At 31.0% G+C, this 17,371-nt stretch overlaps 1 protein-coding gene across 1 annotated transcript; it reads left to right on the forward strand.

Annotated features, from left to right (window-relative positions):
- Nucleotides 1-2,564: 2,564 nt before the first annotated feature.
- Nucleotides 2,565-3,518, forward strand: LOC134681909 (GTP-binding protein Di-Ras2-like). The gene has a single exon (XM_063541574.1). It carries the CDS (start codon nucleotides 2,565-2,567, stop codon nucleotides 3,516-3,518), a length of 954 nt encoding a protein of 317 aa, XP_063397644.1.
- Nucleotides 3,519-17,371: the final 13,853 nt, after the last annotated feature.

The following is a 17,371-nucleotide window of genomic DNA, read 5'->3' on the forward strand; positions in this document are numbered from 1 at the left end:
ATTTAATAGAAAAAGAGGACTTTGTGGCAAATAAATCAAGATTTTTATAGAAAATCCACAGCCTTTATCCTTGTACTCTTATATTTGGCAATTTGATTACTAGTAGATATAGGATTATTGCATGCAGTGCTAGCATCGATTTCCTTAAAACAAGTTTATAAATGTAGTTATTGGTTAAAACAAATATATATATGGCCAAAATCAAGTACACCTTTTAGGGTGCGCTCGACTTTAGTGACTCAGCACGAGGTGTTTTGGAATTTACAGGTTGCTTAGAACTTTTTGTAAAAAATAAACACTAGCACATCATAGAAAATTAAGTGAGTTACTTATGTTTTAAATTTTATAACAAAAATCTCTGTATTAAAGGCTGTGGATTTTCTATAAAAATCTTGATTTATTTGCCACAAAGTCCTCTTTTTCTATCAAATGCAATGAAACGGTAAAAAATAATGCTTTGCATAAAGTTTCCCCTTGGAATATGTACTAAATGGCCTATCTCTATTATTCATTATATCTGTAGTTTTGATACAATTGAGGTTTGACAAATTCGTACAAAAATGGCTACAGAAGGGTACATAAACCTTAATTTAATTTTTCATAAAGTTGTAAACGATGTTTACATTTCCTTTTCTTATTTTCCAATTTACACTTTAATATAAAATAGCGTTTAATTATATTTCTATGTTTAAAACTATTTAATTTTGATCTTACACCCACTGAAATATTTGTTTACTTGTTTCCTTTTTAAAAGTGTGATAATTTGTAATCTAGACCTTGATTTCATAAGTACATACAAGATCAATAAGTCTGGAATTAAAAGAAATGTATATATGAGATGTATAAACTCTTAAATCTGTATTATACCCATTCGAGCTGTATATTTTCTTGTTTGTTTTATAAAAAATATTGTAGATACATATGTATATATCAGGTCTGTTAGTACTTTCGAAATTCAGGCAATAATATTTAAGATATCGATTCTGATTCTCTTCTTAATTTGAATGTATTGGTACTTGAAGAGCAAACTACTTTGCGTAGAGATAGAAATGCCTAAATATGAAGAATAACACTATTGAAATGACAAGTAAAAAACAAAAAAACTTATTTATGAAAGAAAACACTGTAATATTGATTTTGAATAAACACAATGAAGGATTATGCTGTATGTGTAAAAATACATTTGAAACTGTTTTAAATTTATTTTTGTTTTATAATTGGGGATTTTTTTGATCTGTTTTTAATGCAATAAACATGACATTAGATATAGGAAGATGTGGTGTGAGTGCCAATGAGACAACTCTCCATCCAAATAACAATTTAAAAAAGTAAACAATTATATTGTTGATATCTTTGTTTTTCTTAAATGAAAGATAAATACTTTTCCCGTATTTGTATTATGTGTACTATAAAATTATGTGAATTGTTTTGTTCAGATGACTGCACTTTATTTGTCAAACACATCTTGTAAAATAGTAATATAACCACACCAAACAACCAAATATACCGAACTCAGAGGAAAATTTTAAACAGGAAGTCCGTAAGCAAATGGCAAAATTAAAACAATTCAAACACATCAAACGAATGAATAAACACTGCCATGTTCCTGCCTTGTTTTAAAACACTGGTTTGTCTTGTTATAAATCAGATTTGCCTTCCACTGCATATTCTATTAAACATGTAACTTATACCTCTGCATATGTTAGCTTTCTCATTTTCTTTACAGACATATACTAATGTGCTTCTCTAATACTATTCATACTTTATATAATATAATATAATATAATTACATATTGTAGTATTACTACGGTTATGATTTACAATAACAACCACATTTTTATACCTTGGATTGATTGCTGATTTTTTAAGCGCCAATTTTGGGCTATTTCGTGGCGGGCAGTTTTTATGGGAGGAGGAAATGGAGTAAACTAGCGACCTTCGATAGGAAAACTGACAAGCCAGGTCAATTATGATTGGAATCGAGGGCTCTTGCACGAGCTGGGTTCGAACTCACAACTCAGTGTTTATACATTGAAAGAATGATAACACCTTGCACAAAATTGCTTTTAATGAATTTAAAAAGATATACCATGAGATCAATCGAACAACAAAAATATAGAAGGACAGATAACAAAATGCAGACTAACAGAAAAAGACGAAAAACAAACAAGAGTCTAAAAATGAAAAAAACCCAACCCAAAACCAAACTCGTTCAATAGGAAAAGAAAGGGTTAAACCTTTTCGTTGAAGTTTTTGAAATACGATTGCAAGATTTGTTTTTATTTGCGATTTTAATTCTAAGACCAATGCTACACTCAATGCTTAAACAGAGAAGGGTAACCATATGAAGTTTTGGTATTGTGGAATTACTCTATTGGGGAGATGATAATTATTCCATCTAAATAAGGATAGAACCTAAAACCACCTACACTATGAATTTTCATTGAACTGTCTTCTCGACAATTGATTGGAAAATATCATTCACACCTTGAAACAATAATTTTGTATAAATTGAAGTATGTGTAGATAAGTTGATCAAATTCAAACTATAGTACCTTATAATAATGTCAGAGCTTGATTCAAATTGTCTAATACCAGTTTTAGGATCTGGATATGTAGGGAAGTCTTCTATTCTGATGAGATATTTGCATGGAACCTTCTCTAACCGATACTCAGAAACTGTTGAGCAAATGCATGTTCAACAATACAGTATCAATGAAAAGAGGAGATATATGAATTTTTTGGATACGGCAGGAAATATTGACTTTCCAGCTATGCGGAAAATATACTTCTCAAAGGCATTAGGATTCATTCTTGTATATTCAATTTGCGATGCGAGATCTTTCGAAGAGATTAAACGTATTTGGGAGCAGATAAAGTCTATTAGAGAGAATGTTTTGAGTATACCTTGTGTAGTCGTTGGGAACAAAGTAGATTCAGAGAACAATAGAGAGGTAGAAACATTTGAAGCATTAGGGTGGGCATGTAGTGAGAACCTTGGTGGGTGTTTTCTAGAGGTGTCAGCTAAAGACAACAATGCAGTTAAAGAAATATTTGACATTCTGTTAGAGCAACTAGGCAACACAAGAGCCAAACAAGCCACAACATTTCGAATTCGGTCAACAAGCTTAACACGGAAAGAAGATAAGAGACAAAAGAGCAAACACATAAAAAATAAAAGGATGAAAACTTTTGAAAAAGTGGAGGCTTCCAGTAAAAGTTTCCAAAACACGATGTTTGAAGACTACAAAGAAACTTATATCTATAAAGTTCAACAGAAGCAAAATAAAATTCTGAAATCCAATAGCCTTAAAGGTGCACAGTATATTAAATCGAAAGACACAGTTAATTGCAGAGAATTGGAGCATACATCGAGCCTAAAAACTGGTGTAGATGAAAGGAAAAAATATCAAGGACTGACGAAACTAAATAAACTTTTAAGCAACCTTTTTAAACGCAAAGATCCATCACCAAATAATGTAGTGCAAACAAACAAATGTAAAAATGTTTCATATTAAGATAAATGTGTGTTCAACAGTTAATAGTACCATAAATCTATTTTAATAAATAAAAATAAAAAAAACGACATGTTATAATTTTAGTTATAAATTGATAATCATTGAAAGTAGCAAACCAAGGTTTTTAAGTTCATACGACACTATTTCAATGACGTTGCTAACGTAAATTGTTTTTTTGCGACGTCAAACTATGACTTATCGGGAAAAGATTCAGTTTTCGACAGATTTTTATCATTCAAACTTATCTAACTTCAAAACGAGTTCCTGGACATCCTTGTTTAAAAATGCCATTTGATTTTATTACGTTAGAAGATAATGTTTGCCAATTTTCATGAAAACGTAAATGGTACAATTATTTTTAATTTTATAAATATGCGGCAAAACATATTACGTTTTTTCACAACATTCGGTTACATTTGATAAATATGAGTTATTTGAAAAACAAATTGCACAAATTTAAATTCTATTTTTATAAATAGAATTTACAAAAATTATTACAAAATACAGCTTGTGTTTATCTTTTAAAACATAAAAAAAGGTATGCATTTCTATCGAAAAAAAAAATACGTCCACAAATCCGACTTTTGAGCAAATAAATTACAATTTGGACTCATTTTACTCAAAAAGTAGCACATGAAGGTAAATGTGTATTCAAGTTTTTTTTTATTGTTTGTACCAAGTCAGGAAAAAATGACAGTTGTTATCTTACAGTTCGTTCTGTGTGTGTTACACTTCAGTGTTTCTGTTGTTTTCCTCTTAAAGTTGATGTGTTACCTCAGTTTTAGTTGTGACCCTTATTTTATCTCTCAATCAATTGATGACTTTAGAACAGCAGTATACTACTGTTGCCATTATTTAATATTTGATGATAACAAAGATTTTTAATGTTTTATTACTACACGAGTTATGGTCATTGTATGTCGACCATTGCCTTGTAGTTTTCCAACTCATGTCCATAAGCTTATTTTTGTTTCATTAGTAATCATGCCACATATCAATACTCATAGATATAGGAAGATTTGGTGTGAGTGCCAATGAGACAACTCTCCATCCAAATAACAATTTAAAAAGTAAACCATTATAGGTTAAAGTACGGCCTTCAACACGGAGCCTTGGCTCACACAGAACAACAAGCTATAAAGGGCCCCAAAATTACTAGTGTAAAACCATTCAAACGGGAAAACCAACGGTCTAATCTTTATAAACAAAACAAGAAACGAGAAACTTCTTCTTTCTTCTTTCAACAATTAATTGATCAACACGCCTCTGTGTCCTATAGATACAGTGCATAGTGCCATTTGTCATCCATTCATATGATTATTCAGATTGAATTATTTTTGGAGAAAAAACGAGAAATTTAAAGTCAGATTAGACTTCCGGTTTGCGTTTTTCTGTATACTTTGAACGTACATATACAAAGAATAAAGTGTGTTATCAGAATTCTATCTGCTATCATTTTCAAGTTTACTATCCACGGCAGTCACAGAGTTTATTAAATAGAGAGGGTATGTATACTTCATCAATGACCACTATGGATCGATTAGTAAACTTAGAATTGAAAGTAAATACACTATATTTATATAGTAATGAATGTTCATGATATACATATATGAAATTCTCCAGTCATTAAATCTTTTACAAAATTCATTCATTACAAAAAAAGAAGATGCGGTATGATTGCCATGTTGAGACAACTCTCCACAAGACCAATATGACACAGATATTAACAATTATAGGTTACCGTACGATCTTCAACAACGAGCAAAGCCCATACCGCATACTCAGCTTTAAAAGACCCCGAACTGACAATGTAAAACAATTTAAACCAGAAAACTAGCGACCTTATTTATGTACAGGAAAATGAACGAAAAACAAATATGTAACACATAAACAAACAACAACCACTGAATTACAGGCTCCTTACTTGAATGTTCATAACATACTAAATGTTACCGTACGACCTTCATCAACGAGCAAAGCCCATACCGCATACTCAGCTTTAAATGACGCCGAACTGACAATGTAAAACAATTTAAACCAGAAAACTAGCGACCTTATTTATGTACAGGAAAATGAACGAAAAACAAATATGTAACACATAAACAAACAACAACCACTGAATTACAGGCTCCTTACTTGAATGTTCATAACATACTAAATGTTACCGTACGACCTTCATCAACGAGCAAAGCCCATACCGCATACTCAGCTTTAAATGACGCCGAACTGACAATGTAAAACAATTCAAACCAGAAAACTAGCGACTTTATTTATGTACAGAAAAAAGAACGAAAAACAAATATGTAACACATAAACAATCAACAACCACTGAATTACAGGCTCCTTACTTGAATGTTTATAACATACTAAATGTTACCGTACGACCTTCAACAACGAGCAAAGCCCATACCGCATACTCAGCTTTAAATGACCCCGAACTGACAACGAAAACAATTCAAACCAGAAAACTAGCGACCTTATTTATGTACAGAAAAATGAACGAAAAACGCGTTTACATGAATATCAATGATATTGTCGTTTTTAAAAATTTACTGTTTGCAAAAGTATAAATTTTTCGAATTACTAAGATTATTTTTTATCCCAGGCATAGAGTGCGGGTGAAATTGTGTTACATTGATGATTGCGGAAATTTTTATAGTTTATAATTCTGTACGAGTTTTTTTCTCATTGTTGAATGTCGACAGATGACTTGTAGTTTTCAACCTATGTCTTTTGGCTGCTTTATTGTGTTTCATTAGCAATCATATCTCGTCTTCTTATTTTTATATTGCTTACTGGGTTCTTTACTCATGCTGTGTTAATCGAATAGACTATGTCCAAATTCTTGTGGTGTAACCCATCATATTTTACAGTTAGTCGTTTATAAGAGAGTTCACTGCAATTTTTGTTACCTTTTTTATTACAATTTATTGCCATGTATACGAATTTGCTTATAACAATGATACCTAAGAAGTACTTTACTTCTATTAATTTCTTGGTTTTGTTAACTGTGTATTTTTTTTTAACTCAGAAGTAAAAGTAAATCTATAGAAGTTAGGCACATGATAACAAAATTTATAAAAGTTCTACGACAGGTCTATTTAACTTTATTCTTAATAGTTAGTCTGATTTGATATTGACCTTTATTATTGTTTTGTTTTAACCAGATATGTACTAAAACTTAAGGTCATTAACTTTCTGCCTAGACACTGGTGACGTTTTATAAAGTCTATGTAGCAGCTGCGAGCACCTGAATACCAAATGAGTTGGGAAATATATATGTCATATGCAGGTGAAGTTGGTATACTGTTGCTCATGAAGTGGGCACTTTTAAATACAAATTGTCTCGTTTGTCATTATTAGATGTCTAAGAGTTACATAGAAGACGTATACACATCTGCTAGATGTAAATGCCTACTCATCGAATATCTTTCGTTCGTGGAGTTAAAAATATGGTATTGGGTGGGTGTTACACGTAAAGCAGGAATCATACGTTGTACATGATCAGGTCTCTTATTTTGGGTTTGTTCGTGGTGCTAAGAAAATTAATACAACACGTTATAAAATTATTAGGTCCGAAGCGCTTTTGTTGGATTTACCTCATCAGGAACGTTCAAAGCAAAACAGTAGAAAACCTTTATAAATTTCAGTTTTTGTTTAGTGTTTGTCAGTTCGTCTTTTCTTTAAAGAAATATTTTTTTCACTGTTTTATTTTTTAGAATTCGTGTTGCTTGCAGTTTGATCTCTTTACATATGTAATTTGTTATCCGTCGAGTCGAATTTCAATCTAATCTAAATGTTTAAATTCTTTTCTTGAATGTTTATATCAATTTTGAATAGTTAAAACGAATTTTAAAGCAGCCAGCTTGAATATTGAATGTTGGAATGGATCATAAAATTTGAAATTGATTCATTAATGTAGAAATTGCATGTTGATTTTTTAAACCTGATATATTATGAAATCGAAGGTTGAATGTCAAAAAAGCTGGATCGAAAAGTGAATAGTGAATGTTAAAAATGAAAATTTACAACTGACTGTGCGTTTATAAAAGAAACACTGTTGAATTGAATGCAATGCAATTGGTCTTAGATGTTTAAAAAATCATTTGAATGTTGAATACTGAAATCAAATATTGCAGTTTTTATTTATATGGCGAAATGTGAATGTTAGATTGAGTGGCATGGGATATGCTTTTACTAATTAATATTCATTTTTCTTTCAATGATGATTTAAGCTAATAAACAAACTTAACAAGAATGATGAACTTAGCTGTTACGACATTCACTATCAAGCAGTTTTTTTCAGGTTGTTTAAAGGTATAGATATGGAGTATGTGAGACAACTCTAACAAATCAATGGTAGTCTTTTATGCTTATAACCTACTGTAGATTCATTATTATTCGTTGGGTACAAATTTTCGTGGATTTCATAATTACACGGTGAATACGGGTTCTAATGGACAAGGAATTACAAAATTTCGAAAAGAATGTATACAGACCTTCAAAAAAACATCGAAATGAAATATCCACGGAAATACAATTGTTTCTCAATCCACAAAAGTTGGTACCAACTAAAATAAATGAATCTACAGTCATAGTTATAGACACAGTGATTAAGCATTTTGTTACGAAAAAAATGTAGCAGCATATTAGAAATTTGACAAATTTGACTCAACTTACATATAATTAAAAGGACGTCCATTTGTTTTTGTTAAAGACTTTGTAAGCCAAAAGGTGAAAATGATGTATATTAAAATTCATACAGGAAACGCTTCTCAAGAAATTATGCACTGACAGTTACTGGAACAAAATGAATTGAATAGTGAAGTTATAGTGCAAAGCGATAGGCTGTACTTCACTGTACTATAATGTCGATATGTCAAAATCGATTCAAGGTTACATGTCTCATACTGAACATTACTGATTTTCTTATAAACTTGGCCCCTAGTAAATTTATCACTGAAACTATACAGTTTTCTTTTAGCACACTTAAATGCAAAGAGAGACAGTAAAATGTACTACATTTCTTGTCTCACGTAGTACACGCCTATATCGCTGTATTGAAGACCGTTTGGTGGCTTTCGACTGTTATCTACTATTTGGTCGGGTTGTTGTCTCTTTAACATAGTCGCCATTTTTATTCTAAATTTTATTAAACATAAATGCAAAATTGATTTTTGTACAAAATATGTACTTGCGCAGCACGAGTGTAATCCATAGCGGCGTTCGGTCACAAGTTGTCTTATTTTTGATATTCAAATACGGCGATTAGATATACTTTTTATTACATTGGCTAATGGCTTTTTTTTTTTATGAAATTATCGTAGAAAATGTAAGGAACAATATGTTTTTCCTACGTATTCACAATTTGATTTGATCCGACGTTATCGACGTCTTGATAATGCCTATTGTTGTATGACATCAGAGAGTGAAATAACCACGTTTATTTCACATGTGAAATTATCGTTTTTTTTTAATTTAACTGGGAAATCAATGTAATTTTTTGCAACAAATGTAATAACATATTTTAACTAGACTTTGACAGTAGATGGTAGACCCCACCCTTACATTTGTGTAAATATCAAACAACATTAAGGGAAAATGGGATTAATAACGTTTTATCCCTTAATAGAGTAAGTTACACAGGTCTAGCTAATCATACACAAGACCTTTCAATTTTAATGATTATTTCATGTATGTGTTTCTTATTTGTTATCAAAATAGCCAAAGGCTGTCAAATTGCCTTTGAAACATTAATTGTACTGTAAAAGAGAGACGAAAGATACCAGAGGGATAGTCAAACTCATCAATCTGCTTATCTTTTGTTCTCTGTAAAAAGGGAATTTCAAATGACAACATTAATTTTCCTCAATGTGAGACCGACAAAATGTATCTGTTCTCATATACTTTTTGTTCCATCAAAGAATCTTGCATAGCAAATGAAATACACAAGAATAAACCCAATGACTTTGAATGCTTCTTTCAGTTTCCAAAATGTTCAGTTGTTTTCATTCAAAATTGAAATCAGACTGCTGAGCAAACATTTCCTCTACAGTTTCTGCGTATTTGCCAGTAACGATGTTTATAAAAAAGAAGATGTGCTATAATTGCCATTTTGACAACTGTTCACAGATACAAAAATCAAAAAATGTAGGATATACCGTTGATTTTCCTTTTGAATTGGTCTACACTAGTTATTACGAGGCCTTGTATTGCTTTCTGTTTGTTGTGAGCTCTGTGTTGAAGAGCTTTCTTTGACCTATAACTGTTAATTTTTACACATTGGGATTTCGATTGAAAGTTGTCTCATTGACACTCATACCACACCTCATTTTTTCTATCCACATATATTTCTTATCATTCTTACTTTTTTTAGTGGATTTGTCTCCCCTTGACTGTGAGATTTTCTATTTTTCTTGTCTTATTCTAACATGTTGATGTTTTCTGATATGACAGTTCCTACTCGCGTTTACCTGGCTCGATATATTTTGGTACAAATGGTTAAAGCTGACGACCTTACCCATCACTTACTTTTCTCTTTTTTTTTTTATTTATTATTGATAATAATTATGATTAATCATCAAACTTTTCCAAAAGAAAACAAGTGAATATGGAACGTATTAAAAAGATTTATGACAGAAATACGAGTAATGCAGTATTAATATAAGGTCAATGACATTGTCTGAGGTCATTTATTGCAAGGATAATTTAAGTGCTTAATTGAAAAAGGTCGAATAAATTAGTAGCCATATTCGAACGGTTGAACTTTGGTTCACATGTTTACCAATTTCAAATAAGCGTACAAGAACAATATTTAATGATCTTAAATTAATGAATATCTTTATTATTTGAATTCATAAAATTTCATAAAATGAAGCCGGTTAGTGAAAAAAGTTTTTTGAGAATAAAATGAATGCATCTCCTTTCATAGATGTTGATTGGCTGAGCTTGTGATTGAGTTACTTCTCTAGATAACCATGTTGGAAATCTAACACATACTGGTTCACTTTCACATAAGTTTCACTATATATAAATAGGTTGAACAAGCGAGTTTTATAACAACTAATCAAAGATACCAGGCTATAATCTGTTACCCGATATGCGGGTTTCTTTTCTACAAGACGCACAAATTGTGCTCAATATAAAAAAGTTGGAAAGCCAATTCAAATGCAATGTTGAAGAACATAGGAAACGTTGGAAAGTTGTGCAAAATACGACTAAAAGATAGTGAGAGATATTAAATACATCGTAGAAAATAATTATACGATACTGAAACAATGGATTATCTTTAAACAACGGGTCTTTTATAAATGTAACCAGTCAGAACAGCACATTCTAATTACTTAATAAATTACCTAGTACCACATCTTTATAAAAAAAAAACACATACAACTGAGAATAGTACTGGGAAATGATAAAGAAACAATAACCCGACCAAAAAGTAAAGTAAAAGCAAAAGACTTTCGGTCTCTTGTGGAGAGTTGTATAATTGGCAATCATACCACATCTTCTTTTATATAAAAAATATATAAAAGCGCTTTTATTATTGTTTTGTTTTAACTCACAGTCACAGTAAATATAACGAACGAGTTGGGATATATAACCAACGAATAATGGAGCTAAAGAAACATCGGCGTCTATAAAGGAAAATTTACAGTTATTAGGGAATGAACATTATCTCTTTTGTCGTAAATTTTCGTCTGATGTTTTCATTTTTGACATTGAATTGTCTTAATCTGAGAAAGAAAAGCTCCTTCTGTTTAAGTTATATTTAATTTAAATTAGTACTTTTGAATGAATTGTAACCGAATTTTACAATGACGTGTCATTACTGAGTTTGGTCATTAACTGAGATTCATAACAATACAGGGTGAACATCTTCTATTGAAGGAGCACAATAAGTGCTCATAGGAAAACCAACTACCTGTCGAAACAATTTATCAGCAAAACGTACATACATGTTGTATAGGAAAAAATTTAAATTTTCAACTAAATATATATATAGATAAGATTTTCCTCTGAGTTCAGCATTTTTGTGATTTTACTTTTTCATATGTCCTGTAAGTGTGTCTAGCATCTTTTTCGTTATAGAAAGGGCAATGACATTTATTAAAAGGCCATTGTATCAAATATAAAACTTTATCTTGAAAGGATAGTGTAAAATTGTAATATATAGAGAGAAAAATCATACCTGTCAACAAAATTGAAAGGATCTTCAAAAGCACGTATTCTATCTAAAACCTCTAAAGATATTTTAACACTTCTAATATGAATCTATCTTCTAATTTTTAATTTGAAAATTTTATCTCATAGATGTTTTTTGTTTTCACAACAAAAAGTGCCCACGAAATAATTGGGCAATTTTGCACGACTATTAGCTTGTAAAAGAGTACGGTTACATTTTGTATTATTATTTTTTTGAAAAAAAGCATAGTAAAATTATATATGCGGAAAGCATGAACAAATATCCATTTGAGTTGAATCATCTTTATTGTTGGTAATATCAGTTTGTAATGTTATCCATATACAAGTCATACAAATCGTGAAGCAAAGTTTTACAATGCTAAATACAGAAATTTAATTCAGAATTAAACAAAGAACAAACTTTTGTTCCATTCTTAATTTCATTTTGGTGATTTTCCATGATTGTTTCATAAGTACTTGTGGTCTAACGATATTGTATTTTTTTTGGCATTTGGATGTGTTAGGAGTAATTGGATACATATTAATTGTAAATATCGCAAAAGTAATGCAATATCATGTTCTAACATTGTAAGTTTGTTGCAATGAAATAAAGATCAATTCTTCAGGATCGTCTTCCTGGTTCGTTCTGTGTAAGTGGTTCAGTTTCTTTCTCGAAGCATGGTGTTATTTTCCCTTTATTTCTAAAGGCACCAATTAACAACTGGTTAAATCGTCCTGTGAGTCGATATACTTTTTGTTTTATATTTCCTTGAAATTAAAAATAGAAATTAGGGATGTGTCCAATTAACAACAAAAAAGAAATCAGCATGCATTTTCAACAGTTTTGAAATTAAAGTGAATGTGTTTGCAGACAAGTAAAGGTTGTGAAAATTAACACTTTATTACGGAGACATGCGTTGCGTTAACTAGAATCATATATTTTATAGTGTATTGATCAATTTATATAACGGACGTGGTCTAAAAAAAAATTATAACCGAAAAACTCTCACCAATCTTAATAAGCGATGAAATGAAATCATATTTCTTTTGTAAATCAAACAAAGAAAACGTCAATCGTGTCTATTGTTAAGTTTCCTTTCCTAGATGGTTATACTCTGTTGGAAGGAATATATCTCAGTCGTTTCGATATAAACGTGCTTGCAGGGATGTTACAGCTTTGATTTACCTAATACTTCATTTTCAAAAAGAGTAACAGCTATTTTGAATTTGCTGAGATAAACTGCTGTCACTATTTTGTTCAAACGTCCGAAAATTAAGAAAAAAAAGAATCAGACGCAAATTAACAGCTGCTTACATTAAATTTGTATAGCAATGAGAGTAGCAGTAAAATAGAATGCAGGTAGTTGTGTTAAAAACATAGAAGTTTCGACGGAAATTATTGTTATAGAAATTTCTATATCTTTTTAGTAATTAACGTATTTGGTGAAATGTATTATTATTGATGATTACTTAGTGTAAAAAACATAAAAACAGCAGTTCCATCCTAACCAAAATTCGTTTTCACATATTGTTTCTAATCGCTTATCGGTTGAATTAAGACATGAATGCAATATCTTTTCGTGGATTGATTTTAGAATAGATATCATAATATGGTCAGACCTTTTACAAAATGTGATATAGAGATTTACTACTTCTGAACATGGATTCCACCTTGATCATTTCCGCATTGAGAGGTGTTTTTAACCTGATGTTCTTGGTTGTATTACTTATGATTAAACGTTTATTTATGGTCCTTCAAATCTTTCAGTAAAGTACATCAATTGATTTTGGATTAAATGAATTAATGATTTCATGCACTAGGTTAACAAAATGCAAGACTGACGTCCAAATGTTAAAAATACATTAAGGTACAATGTAACAAACACTGACGGCATCGTATCAACTTTAAAAATATCGTAACGGATAGCGTGTATTGCCTTATTTGCACCACTCTCCTTCAGAATTCACGTTTACCGTAAGTATTCGAATTATAAATGAATTGCAACACGTTAATTACAGATTAAATTAATTATCTTTTATATATATAGATATAAAGATGTTACATTTCGGTAGCATGTCGCTCTTGAATTGAGAATCAGACATATCGTACCAGTCAACCGATTCCTGATGAGACAGCTGATAACAGTTACGCTTTCAGTCGTTTTTCTTAATAGCTCTAGGATCAGTGTTAGAGAAAGGAGCAGATTCCCTACAAATGAATCGATTATATTGGCTTATAAGCTATGGTAGGATTAAACGCCTTTTTAAAGGAATTTATTGGTGTATAAACTCAACCAATTCACTCACAAACAAAGAAAAGTCCAAAGGACTTTTATGATATGTTTGTGAGTGGCTTGGTCCAGTTTATACACCCATAAATTCCTTTGAAAAGGCGTTTAATCCTTATAAATCTTTTAAATTAGAGAAAGGGAATACACTTTTCCAAACTCGTTACCTCTGTCACACGTAAATTGTATTTTTATGCCATTAGCTGGGCCTGGCGCATCCATACATTTGTTGGTTAACACAAAAATATGTACTCAATCAAATTTGGTATCTGATAAATAAATAAGCTGGAAAAACACAATCGAATGTTTTTGTGTTTATTATTTTATTTAACGATTAACGTGCAATGAAAATAAAGTTTCTGAACGTCAATGTTTTTTTCGCCGCCATCTTGTTCACATTGGTTCCGAAAAGAAGTTCGATCAATGTCGTCTATCGAAAAAAAACCAACGTCAAAATCAACTACCGGAAGTCCTCTTGACCAATCATACCAACTTATTCCGTAATACGCAAATCATATAAGAATTAGTAATTAATAATTTGGCTCCCTTATTCAGTTAACTAAATTATAAAACAGTGAGATCTATAGAAAAACGTTATAAACCGTATAATATTCATGTGACAGTTTCTTGTCGGCAACCTTGAAAGTCCTTTTGTTATATTAGAAGACAAAGATGTCGTATGATTGAAAGTGAGACAACTCTCTACAAGGGAAATAATTACCTTGAGTTAACTACAAAAGCTAGAGTTAACTACTAAAGGCAACCGTTTGACATCAACAATGAGCAAATTCAACATCTTTTCCGTTTTCCCCATTTAAAAAAAATTGTGTTAGATTTTGTAACCATTAATTAACAGTTCAAGGATTCGAATTATCAACTTATGAAATGTTTTGCAAGACGAATTGTCGCATTCCCAAAACATTTAGATATCAAATTCACACATAGGAAAGTAGCTTTTATGCAAAAAGCTTTCATCTTGCACTTTCACAAACTGTAAAAAAAAATTTCAAAGTATTTGAAGGTTTCGAAAGATTGCGAAAATAACACTTCATAATTATCAGAAGGCTTAGCATACATTAGCAATTGAAGATTTCCGTAAACTGTGCCAACTGTCTTGCATTATGTGACTGTTTACAGCATATCTCTAATTCTTAATGATTGTATTGACATCCAAAGGAATTTATCATAGATTTACTTTGAAAATATGTATTATATTGTTTATAAAAAGAAGCCACTAATTTTTGGTCATATTGTTTGTATTTTATTCAAATCTATTTCAATCGTTTAAAGCGTTTTTTCTGAAGTCCAAAGTGACATATTGGTTTCCCGGAACTAAGAAAGAACTGCAAGAGGTACAGTAACTGCAGATATTGGAAACAGACAAAACACACATTACTTTCTAAATAAAGTGCCTTTCGATTTTATTGTAAAACAATAGTGGATTTACAATGATTAACAGTCATTCAGCTTTCATATTTGTCCCAGATCTAGATCACAATGAGTTTGTTCCACTTGTTCTTGCCACACTACCTTCCACTTTCCTCTAAACGATATCTCAATCACAGATTTTGACAGTATACCATAAATCTTACCAGCAACGAGTTACATGATGGGCGACAGTAGTGGAGCATGAACTAATTACAAGTACTTCCCAGAAAAACATGAGTTTACAACAGTTTTTATAGGGTACGTGTTGCTCAATCTCTATTTTTCTGTGAATGGTTTTAGAACTTTGGTATGCTTCGCTGTTTTTCTTTAAGTCAATTGTATTGTTTGTTTTTTTGTTTGATACTTATGGCATTTTATTGCCTCCTTGGTTTCTTTCTCTTTCTCTGAATCATATACCAAATGATCAGTGTTTTACATTTTTTGTCCACATATCTCACAATTCGCAAACAAGAATCGAAAACTAAGTAACGGATGCTAATATAAACATTTGCAACCCGACGTGAGATGCAGTTCATAAGTATGCAGAAAGTTAACAAGATGGGTTGCTTATATAGTGGTGAAGCTTCGACAGCACGATTTGTTATTTGATTTCTATTGTCAATTTGTTATTAATATATACGGTAAAATGTATTTTCATTAATAAGTGAATATAGTGAGCATCGTGGCCAGACTAGAAAAAAAGGTTAAGTATTTTTTTTAGAATTTTTAACGCTCATCGTTTAAACAATAAATTGAACATCTTTTCTTTTTAGTGGAAAGATTTTATAATCGATATCATCAATTGTTTAGACCTTATACATATTTAAAAAAAAAAAAAAGATGATTTCTAAACACTGCTTCTATCTGCAGGAATTTAAACACTAAGAGGTGTTTCAAACACGTTTTTTACTGGTAATATTATTATCCAGGTTCAATCCATCATTTTCTACATTAGAAAATGTCTGTACCAAGTCAGGAATATGACAGTTGTTATCCATTCGTTTGATGTGTTTGGACTTTTGATTTTGCCTTTTGATTTTTGATTTTCCTTTTTGAATTTTCCTGGGAGTTCAGTATTTTTGGGTTTTTACTTTTTATTATTCATAATAATCTAATGCGAAGGAATTGTCCTTGAAATCATTTTTTTTTATCTTAAAAAACTTCTTGAAAATACACACGTTGTTTTAATATCAAAGTTATTGCGACTTGTAGGTTCAAGGATGAATATACATTCCCGAACTTGAGGTTTGGCGCAAGATTGAAAAGTTTGTTTGACTATCATGCAAATCTAAAGTTTGTTTTTGGCATTGCAGTTTATGACGATGCTTTAGATTTCGTTTATTGAGTACAGCAACTGAGTTTGAAATGAAAGGTTTCCTGATTTTATGTTAGCACAAGTTGTTTAGTAATGTCCAATTATCATAACAATAGTTAGATAAAAATGAAACCCTGAATGACTCTCAAGAACTCCGTGTTACTGAGACCGTTCGATTACGTTGACGGAGTAAATACCGGCAACAATCTTGTTTGGTTTTCAATTTTATTTTCTTGTGTATAATTTGGAGTTAATTATGACGTCTATTATCAATGAACTAGTATTATATAATATTGTTTAGGAGCCAGTTGAAGGACGCCTCCGGGTGCGGGAGTTTCTCGCTGCATTGAAGACCTATTGGTGACCTTCTGCTGTTGTCTGTTCTATGGTTGGGTTGTTGTCTCTTTGACACATTGACCATTTCCATGCATTCTCAATTTTGTTAACAATAGTTTACAGGTGTTCAAAAGTCATGAATTGCAAACTAAGACCGAGGGAAACTTTAATTATAAAAGGAAAACAAAGGAACAACAGAAACACCGAAGTGTAAAAAAAGTCTATTGTTGTCTATATATGCATCACGAATAAGGTTAATCTATATACAGTCAGTATAAATGTTACTTTTGTTCCAATCAGGA

Source organism: Mytilus trossulus, chromosome 1 (genome assembly GCF_036588685.1).
Source record: "Mytilus trossulus isolate FHL-02 chromosome 1, PNRI_Mtr1.1.1.hap1, whole genome shotgun sequence".
NCBI lineage: Eukaryota > Metazoa > Mollusca > Bivalvia > Mytilida > Mytilidae > Mytilus > Mytilus trossulus.

Excerpts from the sequence above, each read along its gene's own strand:
- LOC134681909 (XM_063541574.1), top strand. The coding sequence starts at position 2,565 with ATGTCAGAGCTTGATTCAAATTGTCTAATACCAGTTTTAGGATCTGGA.